Source organism: Danio rerio, chromosome 5 (genome assembly GCF_049306965.1).
Source record: "Danio rerio strain Tuebingen ecotype United States chromosome 5, GRCz12tu, whole genome shotgun sequence".
NCBI classification, from domain to species: Eukaryota; Metazoa; Chordata; class Actinopteri; order Cypriniformes; family Danionidae; genus Danio; species Danio rerio.
Genome location: NC_133180.1, coordinates 26,741,563 through 26,753,195, shown reverse-complemented (window position 1 = coordinate 26,753,195; position 11,633 = coordinate 26,741,563). Strand labels below are relative to the sequence as shown.

Sequence of the window (11,633 nt, the reverse complement as noted above, 5' to 3'; positions counted from 1 at the left end):
CCTCGGCTCAGTTGGCCTTTCTGTGTGGAGTTTGCATGATCTCCCTGTGTTCGCGTCGGTTTCCTCCGGGTGCTCCGGTTTCCCCCACAGTCCAAAGACATGTGGTGCAGGTGAATTAGGTCGGCTAAATTGTCCGTAGTGTATGAGTGCGTGTCTGTTTCCCAGAGATGGGTTGCGGCTGAAAGGGCATACGCTGCGTAAAAACGTGCTGGATAAGTTGGCGGTTCATTCTGCTGTGGCGACCCCGGATTAATAAAGAGACTAAGCCAACAACAAAATGAATGAATGAATTGGTTATACACACAGAAGTGTTGTTCAGCCACTGAAAGCTTCTGGCGAATGATGTGACTATTTTCAGTTTCATAAGGTCCTTTTACAGCATTGATAATGTAGATTTTATTTAGTTTAACAACAAAACATAAATAAATACCGCTATTCTACCTAGCCTGCTTCATACTAGATATAATACAGTTTTTCTTTGGGAATTGTTGTTTTATAAAGTACCATAAAGTTTTATTATTGGCGAATGACTTGATCTAGTGGGTTGTCTACTGTCATCTTTAAGGTGTGTGTTCCTGGTTTCAGAAGGCAAGGCTGGACGGCAGGGGAGGGAGATAGGTTTCAAAGATAGCATTTAGGCAGATCACCCACTGCACCTTTAATTATATTCAAATACTTATTTTACCAGATTTTAATGTAGAAATGGAAACTTTGATTAATATTAGTCACTCACTCAGGGAGTAGCTTGTACTTGTCCATGTCAAAATTGGGTATAAATGTGTCACAGTCAAACTGCTTGAGGATGCGGGTTACAAACAGACGCCTGTGACCAGAGCGCTCCATCACCTCCTAAAGAACACACAGCGCAACATTCACAAACAGCCCATGATTGGATTGTACATGATATCAACAGAATGAGGAGGAAGGAGCATGAGGAAAGAAGTCTTTTGTACAGTTTGCCTTGAGACTGTTTCCATAACAACTGATTATACAGAAATCTGAAACACACGGAGATGTAACTAACATATAAGTGTTTGTATAATGAATATTATACATACACTTATGTAATTGTTGCATGAATATAATTAGTAAAACAGTCATTTTTATCAGCAAACTGTAAAAAAAATACCATAACAAAAATAAATAAACGCTAGATTTCATAAGAAATTAGTTGCATGAAACAAATTGTTCTACCCCATACATATGCACATTAAAATGAGATCAGATTTGCTTTTGGGAAACAAAATGTAATAATAATGATAATAAAAGATCAAAAATTGTTTATAATGGAATAGTTTATAAACCAAAAAATCTTGACAGACCAAGAATAATGACAAAATATAGGAAGACTTTATATAAAGATCACACAGAGTTTCTGCAGGTTTCTTCAAATTGAGTTTAAGACTTTTATGAATAAAACATAAATACATATATAAATAAATGTTTTGAGATGGATTATTGGTGATTAGGTTTCAGTCTGACTGGGTAACTTAACTTGGAAAGTAGGAAAATTAAGACCTGTTTGAAATGATTTAAGGTCTACAACACAATATTTCAGTGAATTTAAGACTTTAAGGCCTAAAATTTAGTTTTTGAAACTTAAGACGAAAAGCACTACTTAACTATCATTTGAAATGTCAATAATTTGCCACCATTAATTTTTTAAATACATATTCATACATTTGGCCTCTTTTTTTAGCAGGAAATCTTTCTAAATAATACCGTTTAGGATGATTGCTAATACGGATCACAGTAAATATGTGGTTTTAATTTTACAAAAATAAATCCGTTTCTCTGAATAAAAATTTAAACAGCACCTATTTTACCCCTTTTTCAAGTAAAAAAAAAAAAAAAAAGTATTTTGTGTCTCCAGAATATGTCTGTGAAGTTTCAGCTCTAAACGCCCATCAGATTATTAATTATAGCTTTGAACACCATGCAGCTGTTTTTGTTGTCTGTGCCTTTAATGCTTGTTCACCCTGCTCACTGTTGTCAGAGTGTGCCTCAATCACTGCCTTGGCTGTGTCAGATAAACAGCACAATGACAGACATGAAGGAAGCATATCTCACGTAATGTGAGAAATACTACAGTTAGAACTTTACCAATGATTTTGTAATGTATTTGTTGTGGAGTTAATTTAGGCCTTTTGATGAGTTACATACAATGTCGTTACAATGTTCACGTGCGCGCGTTTAACTTTGACCTGTTTTTGCAAGGCAAATGTGACAGGATACACGTTAATATCTACTGCTGTATGGATATCCATTATGTTAAGGTCCAAATTAAACCTGATTTAACGTCCACAACCTGGGATTGAATTGTCTTCTTTTATAATTAAAGAAGTAAAATCGCTGTTATACATTACAAACATGCACTGTTTTAAAAATGTTTTAAACCTGTAAAACTCATTCTTGATCACATTTGATGATGATTGATTATCACAGCGAGCTGAACAGATCTTTTAATCAGTTGCTTTGCGCATGTCCTGTCTTGTGGATATGATTATATGTATTACTACAGAGACATGTTAATTTGTGGCTGTCAATCAGATCGGCAGGCAGGGAAACTGCACTCCACGTTTCGGTGGGCGGTAAAATGGGAGGGATTTGGATCCTGTTTTACTATCAGGAAATCAAAATAAAAAAAAAGACTTATTGTCTTTATACAGCATCACCCCAATATGACAGTAAACACTCTTGTGCCGACATACATTCACAATGATTATTAGTAAAATGGCTGAAATGATGAAACTACTGTGCACATAGAAGGGTCAGAGGACCGTTTTAAGGATCTGAAGCACATTTTTAAATTCATTTAACATTCTTCTGCTTCTCAGAAATGACTTGTGTAATTTTACCAACCTTATACAAAGAGCTGCCACCAATTATCCAAACCTGGTCCACTAGTTTTTCGAGCTCGCCACTGTCTAACAGATGGAGAGCTGAACTGAAGTCTGAAGCAAGGTAGTGAGCTCCCTCTGGGGCTGTCCTGTGGAGTGACAGAAAATAAAACTTGTTTACATACAGCATAGTGCTTTAGTGTCTTATTTGATTACTTGAGTTCTCAGCTGAGATCAGTGATACGTTTATTTATTTATTTATTGCTGCAGCAACAACAACAACGAGTTACACTACAAATAACCCTTTAACTTCCTGCTCTACCAAATGATTAACCATGTTCTTAATGTTTTAAATGAATGACTTGTTTTAAATTATGGTTTGCACTACACAGCATTGTTGGTTTACAAAAAATTCAAACAAACAATCCTGTTGCACAACTAGACTTGATTTAGGTTTTATTGAAGAAAAAAAAAAAACGTGTTAAATGAGAATCTGAATTATTTTATGGCATACTTCAAAAAAAAAAAAAGATGATTTAGTCAAAAAGGTTTTATTTTGATCATGTTTTTAATAAATTGGTCTTGCACTTCATATTTGTTTTTCAGATTTTCATAGCATATGTATTAATTCCGGTACTTTTACTATAAACTGACATGTCAACCATTGGGTAGAGGTTGATATTTTATAAATTATGGTATGTGTTGTTAAAAAATGCAATGAGTGTGTTAAGTAGAGACATTAGGGGTTAAGAAATTCAATCCAATTTTTTTTTACTTGGTGGGGCAGTTAAAGGGATAAAACGGAATAGTCTCTACAAACTTAAGTTCATTATCAACAACAAGAGAATTATTAATTAAATTTAAGTAGCCTATAATAAAGAAAATTATAATGAGAGCAATAAGGGGGGAAACGAAAGGGCACATGAAAAGAAAATAAATTAATTAGTGACAGAAAATAAAACTTGTTTACATACAACAGAGTGCTTTAGAGTAAGGTGAAATAAGAGTTTTTAAAGATTACTTGAGTTCTCTGCTGAGAACTATGTTGATCCTGTTCTTTAGAGGTCTGTGCGCTGCAGGAATAGAGAACCATGTCTTTCTGCCCATGATGACCACATTCTTCTTACCTGTTAATAGAAACAGAATGAATGCAACAGAAAAAGACCACAATACTGAGTTCTGGTTAAAGATCTGAACAATCTAATTAAATATGACAAAAAATCTTAGCATGTAAAAGGCATAACCAATATGACAATATGTTTACCCTCATCTGAAGGGGTCATGGTCATCTTCTGAAAGTGCTTGAGTTCATTACTGTAAAAAATTACAAGGGATAAGCAGTGAAATATACATTAAAATTTCTATATTAATTTTTAAAAATAAGTGTATTATAACTTATATAATTGAATATAATCAATTAGTTCACCATAAAAATGAAATACTGTTATTACTTGGTTGCTCTTCAAACAGTTAACGTTACACACCTTCATGAGTTTCTTTTTAATGTTAAACACCAGGAGCATTTGACATTTATATTATAGAAAAGTCAACTTTGTTTGAATGAATAATGACACAATTTTCAGTTTTGTGCGAGCTATCTCCTCAAGATTAGCAATAATATGGCACGAGTTTGTCTGTAACTTGACGTTAGATGTGTAAGTTAAGGTTTTACTATCATGAGTTAAATGTGCTGAATGTGGTCATTTACATAACGGAGTAACTTACAGGACAAAGGTCAAGCTCAACTTTAAAAACTCTGTGCGCTCGTAAAAGTTTCAGTTCAGCTAACGTAACATTCTTAACGTTCCTCCCCTTCATTCTTATTATGCTTTATTTATTGTCAAAATATTAATTTTAATCGTGATTAACTTCTGTGCCCAGTTAATAAACTGTCTCTACATCTACTTACATCATATAAAGGTGTAACAATTTAAGAGCTGTTGCAGATGCAAAATAAACAACACGAAGCCCTAAAAACCACAGAAGCCTTATATTATTGAATCAAGAAGATTAGCTTAAGAGTTAGCAATAACGTTAGATAAAAGCGAATTTACAAACACTTCTCGCTCACCTTAGTCTTATTGGATGCCATGGCAGGTTTCCATTTTTCCCTATTCCCATGTCTGGACAAACAGCTACAATACAGTTGAGTATTCGAGACATATTTATTTTGTAAATACAGTTAACAAGTCACGCTGGCTACTACGCACGGTCTCGCCTTCTTCCCGCCAAGGGGATTCACGAACAAGTACGTCGAACGCCTGGCTTATTGATATGCATTACGCACTGGGACGCTCGAGAAGTGATTTGCTGTTAAAATTCATTGGCGTCAGCAATCTGGCCAATAAGGCTGTGTTTATTCTGGTTTAGCTCCACCTCAGAAGTGTGTGTTAATTTCCATATTTTAAAGACATGGCTTGGTACATATAATTTAATGCAGTGCTTCTTGTTTAGTCTGATGCCCACTTTATATTGAATCTATTGTATCAGCCAGGCAGTAAAGATCGCTGTTTATTTAAAAGAAATTATATCTTAAACGCAGCGATTTTGTATGGGATGACAATTAACTGGAAACCCTGGGGCTGGCTGACTAAAATTAAAGGTCTGAGTACATTAAAAAAGTCCATTGCAGTCAATTATGTAATCGATTCCACTACTCCAAAATTAGGAGCCGAGAATCTCAGCTCCAAAAAAACAGCAACCGAACACACCCGTCGAAAGTGAACAGAAGCACAGCTTCTATGAGCAAACATTTTGAGGTACAGCTTTAAAAGCATCATTGGATAGATATATAAACATTATACACAGGCCCGTAGCCAAGAGGGGTTTGGGTGGTTCAAAAGACCCAGCCCTCTTCTCACAGAGTCCAAAATTTGGCCCCTACAGTACATGAGCTCATTTGTCCCATTTTTGACAGTATGTCATCATAAATTGTGAAAATAGCCAATAGAAGAAGGCTTTAGGAAGAATAACCAATAAAAGAAGGCTTTTATTATCGAAATGGACACATTCTGACTGAGGAAATGAGCTGGCCAGTTTGTTATTTGCCTGCAGGCAAGTTTTTAATTTAAAACAAGTTTTGTTGTTGTTGGTGTTGTTTGTTGGTTTTTGTAAGATGGATGATAATAAATTATCATTTAAAAGTATGCATGTTGTCATATTTTTAAAATTCTAATCTGATTACATTATATATAGAACTGTAAAAACTTTTGTAAATAAACATAACTTTTTGTAAACAAAAAAATAGTATAATAAGCACTTTGACAAAAATTTTGGAAGCACTTTTGTTGCATCAAAAAGTGTGGTATCGATAACCATCCGCCATACACAAATTATTGCTTAAAATGTCACTAAAATGCAGTATTTGAACCTTGAATAACTGCAAATAGGTCCACTCTGAGAAAAAAGAACCACCCTTTTAATAGACTGGCTAAGGGCCTGATACAAATATAGTTTATTAGGATACAGGCTTTTATTATGCATGTTATTTTGTATAATTGTACATCATTTGTTAATGAATTAGCCAACATTAACAACCTGTAATATGTTTTACAGTATTTACTGATCTTTAATGACTTTTGTTGTTAACTAATGTACATAACTAATGTAACAAATTAAACTGTACTGTGATTAATCACCATTTTTTAAACAAACAATGTTTCACCAACTCATCTTTCGGTAACATAAAAAACAGTGAATGGCTTTAAGGTCTTAATAAAAGAGCAGATGCATGTTAAATAAGATTATTTAATTGTTCTTACCTTTTGCTTTTGCATAAAAAACTGTGTTCAAATATAATAAAGTGCTTGATAATTTTCAAAAAGTGTGCTTTAAATAAAGAAACACTAAGATACGTTTAATATTGCAACATTAGCATAACATTTACCTTTGGTTAAAACATGGCCAGTGCAGACTGTAGTAAACACATCATTAACTGTGGCTATGTGTTTTCCTAAATCAATAATGTTTATTATGCACATTTAACACATGACTGGAAATGCTTAGCGTAGAGATTAACACATTTTATACAATATAGAAAAATCTAAAATAGAATCAAAATCTCACTTTTTCAGTCTCATCAGGGCCTTTTCCTCCTGCGTCTCATGTCCATGTTATCTGCAGCGTATGGCGCCTCCTTTTGGTCTTGCTTTGTAACTTTGTAATATTGCTCAAACTCATTTCCCAGCAGCCGCTCAAATCCAAACAGGATAAGCGCCTGCAAGTGTTTACAACATGTACTACAGTGTCCATAGTGATATCTGAGCGGTTCAAGCTAGCAGATCTCAGGCACTGCAGTGGGGGATTGTCCAGAGCGTCGAGGGGTTTGGCCGGATGATTCAGGACCAGTTTGAACACAGGGTCCAGTCGACAGGGAACAGCGATTAAAGAGAGCTTCTGTAGGAGTGATGCACCCCTAAGTAGAGCCCATAGAACATCCTTTAAAGACGTCCAACACAATGGCGGCTTCATCTGCCGCTCATCCAGGGAAAAACTTGAGGAAAATGGACACAGGACAGAAAAGAATAAACAGAATAGTCAGTATAATGGTAAAGGGTTTAGCAGAATGAAAACATTTGACTTACTGTAGTGTCAAAGAACGGAGGTGAGGAATGCATGGTAGATTAGAAAGACGTCCTTCGTCTTCAGCATCCTCATCCTCATCATCTTCATCCATATTACTGTTGGGTGGATCTAAATGAATGCTGAGAGAGGTGAGTCTGGGACAGGCACGAATGAGCTCCAGAAAAGCAGTGTGTCCGTCTGCTTTAATGCCTTCCAAGGAAAGGGAAAGCAAATTTGAACCTGCTGCTTGAAGCGCTGGAACCAAATCAGACAGAAAACCAGCAAACTGTAGAGAAAGGCTGTTCAACTGTCCAGAAAATCTTCCAAGTCCTCTGGCTAAAACGGCTCCATGTTCGAAGCTGTCAGCATTAACAATATTCTGGAGACAATCCAAAGACAAGACACGCAGCTCCGGGCAGACCTTCCCTACAGCCTCCAAAGTGTCTAAAGACAGTCCTTGAACATCCTTAAGACATGTTGTCACATTATCACTTACAATGTGACTCCTAACTTTTTCATCACACTCTTTTGAAGTCCCTGTCCATTCATTTACCCTAGATTCACTCTCGTCTAACGATAAACATTCATCTAGTTTTCCTTCCAAGGTAAACCTCTCTTCTCCGTTAGCACTCATTGAACTCCTGCCATCCAGTGTCTTCTTTGCCCACAAGTCTTTAAGACATTGCACTCCTTCTCGACTAGTGAACTCCTCAGTCCCCTCAAACTCCCTATTTAATATGAGAACACAAGCCTGTCCCAGTCCCTCCACTGCCAGCCTCTGAAGACCAGGCAAGCTAAGCAGAAGAAACGCGACTGCAGATACGGCATCTCCCTCGTTCTCTGCTAAACCGATATCCAGAGCAAGCAGACTGCTGATGGTGTTTGTGCTGTTGACATGGGCTTCTCGGTAGGCCAGAGGGAGCAGGCCTGCAGGGGTGAGGTGCAGACACCGTGACACATCCAGGTGTTTCAGTTTGGGGCACTGGAGGGAAAGCACGGACATCACTTTCTGATCACAGAGGGTTCCAGCCAGGGAGAGGGAACGGAGGCGATGTTGACTGCCCAGGAGCTCACACAGCACAGATGCAGAAATGTTCTGTGAACCACTAAGATCCAGAGACTGAAGATTCTGTGCACAAAAAGAAAAATCAGCATATTAAAATGATTTCTGAAAGATTGTGTAACAATGAGGAGAAGGCTGATGAAAATTTCACCACAGTTTCCACCACAGCATTTACTACATAGTAAAATATATTGAAATGGAAAACATTTATTTTAAACTGTAATTATATTTCACAATATTACTACTTTACTGATCAAATAAATGCAACTTCAGTAACATTAGAGACTGCATGTAATTATAATGCTATATTATGCTATGTTATTATCTTTTGGTTTACTGATATTTCCCAAATACGCTAACGATCAAATGTTTGGGGTCAGTAGGATTTTTAAATGTTTTAAAATAAGCTTCTCCTGATTACCAAAGCTGCATTTTGTTTTATCAAAAATACTATAAATCGTAAAATTGTGAAATGTTATTGCACTATAAAATAACTGTTCAAAAAAGTTTATAATTTAATTTAATAATTTATTAAAATGATTTAAAAGATGAAATTTTAACCTCTTTACTCCAGTCTTTAGAGACACATAATCCTTCACAAATCACTCTTATATTAATAATAATAATTATTATTATTATTAATAATAATTGTAATAGTAATAAAATCAATAATGACTGGAGTAATAATTTTATTTGAAACTACATACAACAAGAAAGCAGTTATTTAATTTTTTTATAAATAATTAAAAATTTTATTTTATTTTACATTTAATAAATGCTGCCTTGATGAACAGAATATATATTTTTTTTAAACAAGAAAAAAAACCTGACCCCACACTTTTAACCGGTAGTCTATCCATGTAAATGTTTTGTCATTTTCCTACTCGTATATGACCATCAGAATTGAACTAACAGTGATTTTCACATATTTACATATTATACTTTCACATATTCAATCAGCTAGAAATGGCTTATTCTGCACAGTATGTGTCACATTGTTTGCGTGCAACCAACTTAAAACATGTTGTGTGACAATAAATGCATTTTGATCACACATAACCAAAGCTTTATCAAAACTTAAATTGATATTATTTTGCTAAACAGCAAAAATAAATCCAAGGCACTTGGAAAATGTGAAAAAAATATATTAAAAAGCATTTATTGACATGGCTTTTCCTTGACACTGCACCTAAACGTTTAGGCAAACACTTTCTTTCATTAGGGTAACAGAGATCAGGTGCATCTGGAGTTTGTTTTAAACACTATTTACTAATTACTCATCAGAATATCTAAACAATACTAAAATAATACAGTGCTCAGCATAATGGAGTTCACACCATATTGAAAATGAAAATTTTACTCCATTTTTCAGTGATTATAGGCAATGTAGTTTGGTGCATTTAAACAATCATTTTGTTTTATAATATAATAATATATCTATTTAATAAATATATCTATTTATTAAATAGATATATTTACTAAAATCAAATTTCAGTCACCAAACATATTTAAAAAATTGAACGATAATACAATTAAATTCAAAAAGTTCAAAAAAAATATACAACCTACAGTATTTCAACTAAATTTTTCAATTTTTTTGCTTATCTTGATTTTTCTTCTATTAAATTAGTATTTAATATTTTTCTGTAACATTTAAATTTGGGTGTACACGTTTTTGAACCGTTATCGTAAATTATTTTTTCAGATGAGCTCCAGATTTGTACTTCACAAAATATAATATTGTATAGCTTCCTATTAAATATATGAATTTAAAAGAGAGATTTGTGAGGGGTGTACTTATATATGCCGAGCACTGTATATTGGACACAAGGTCAGCTCAAGAATCACTAATAATTCAGCATTGAGAGATAAAAAAATTGATAATGAAAACAAAATGAAAAAGTTAATGAGTGTTATACAATATTTTGCTGTTTATTCTGATGAATCCCTTGCCAAAAGAGCACTGATACATTAGTTAAGCTACCCCTGAGCACTTTCTGTTATTTTGCAAGCATTGCTGTTTATTACTGGAAAGTCCAATCTAATTGCCATACTTAGTGTTTCCTTTCTGATCCTAAACATTTTTATGTTTGCACAAACTATGTTGAGGAGGTGTGTGTGTTTAACCTGGCAGCGTATCTGGATAAGAGAGCAGAGGCTGGCATTGACAAGGCTGCAGGCTGATGCGAGGGACAGACTGCTTAGCTGTGGGAGGAGAAGAAGGTGCAGGGCTGCTCGTGTCAACAAATTCCTTGAGGACAGGATACACAAGAGCTCCTCTAACAGTTCACCAGCTGAAAGAGAACAATGCAGATAAGATGAACACTTCAGTAGACATAATTAAACAAGCACAAGTCTTTGCAATCCTCACGTAATAAGCTGAAGGGACCCATGATGTATCTGAAGAAATACTGGTCCATGTATTTCTGGGCATAATCTTTCGCCCACAGCTCCTTCATGTTCTCGGCCAGGCTTTGAAGACAAAGGCCAATCAGAGTGGAAGGTTTCTCCTCATCCTCAGTCCAGTGTTTTTTCTTCCGCTGAGATTTCCTCTCTGGGGTGGGCTCAAGTTGCCGGAACAAGGGCATATTTCACTCTGATAATAACTGACAAGAGATAAGGACAATTATCATGACATGGAGCACCGTGGGCTTATGGAGCCACACCTCACCTGGAAAGATCAGTTTTCAATGTGAAGTTCTTATATTTAAAAAAATAGCAACTAGGTATTGTATAAAACTACTTGGAAAGCATAATTAACCGAACTGCTCACTGACTAGAAAGTTAAAACAGCATAAATACAGCATGTCACGTCAGAAAAGTAAATAAACGTATGTCTTACAAACAGCCTGAAGTTGCACTTTGTGCCTCTTTCAGTCTAATGTCATTCAAACACTCTGATAAACCGTACATAAATATATTATTAAGCACGCAGTAACAACATTCACAGTGAAGTTACACTTACTAATGAACTACTGTATGAACAGCACAACAGACCTTTGCTCTAAACGCCCCAACGCGTTTCCTCGCCCAGCAATAAAGTGTGTTTTCACGGGTTTATAAAATTCTACAATTGTGTATGACTAAATAGTTTACGGAGATGTCTGCAAAGTGTAAATACAGTATTTTATAGTTCTTCTTTCCTCGTTATGTGAAGTAATGGGAGT

General features: G+C 35.2%; 2 protein-coding genes across 5 annotated transcripts in view; both read right to left on the bottom strand.

Moving 5' to 3' along the window:
• dhfr (dihydrofolate reductase) overlaps positions 1–7,332 on the bottom strand; it is a 9,851-nt gene extending 2,519 nt beyond the window's left edge. Inside the window, exons 1-5 of one of the 2 annotated variants that reach the window (XM_073951142.1) lie at positions 6,906–7,332; positions 4,105–4,154; positions 3,862–3,967; positions 2,863–2,989; positions 734–849 (exon numbers count right to left, since the gene is read on the bottom strand). In XM_073951142.1, coding sequence (XP_073807243.1) covers positions 734–849; positions 2,863–2,989; positions 3,862–3,967; positions 4,105–4,154; positions 6,906–6,919 — 413 coding nt within the window. In that variant the 5' untranslated portion in view covers positions 6,920–7,332. 2 annotated transcript variants of the gene reach the window in all.
• On the bottom strand, positions 6,570–11,633 carry si:ch211-214j8.12. 3 transcript variants are annotated; one of them, XM_009301439.5, is made up of 6 exons: positions 11,464–11,633; positions 11,309–11,363; positions 10,838–11,072; positions 10,594–10,760; positions 7,424–8,532; positions 6,570–7,332 (listed from the first exon to the last, which is right to left on the bottom strand). In XM_009301439.5, the coding sequence occupies exons 3-6, from the start codon at positions 11,052–11,054 to the stop codon at positions 6,942–6,944; spliced, it is 1,884 nt and encodes a 627-aa protein (XP_009299714.1). In that variant the 5' UTR covers positions 11,055–11,072; positions 11,309–11,363; positions 11,464–11,633; the 3' UTR covers positions 6,570–6,941. The 3 variants fall into 3 exon arrangements, with proteins under 3 accessions (XP_009299714.1, XP_005171826.1, NP_001091661.1); XM_005171769.6 differs by lacking the exon at positions 11,309–11,363; NM_001098191.1 differs by lacking the exon at positions 11,309–11,363 and having other exon boundaries at positions 6,676–7,332; positions 11,432–11,617.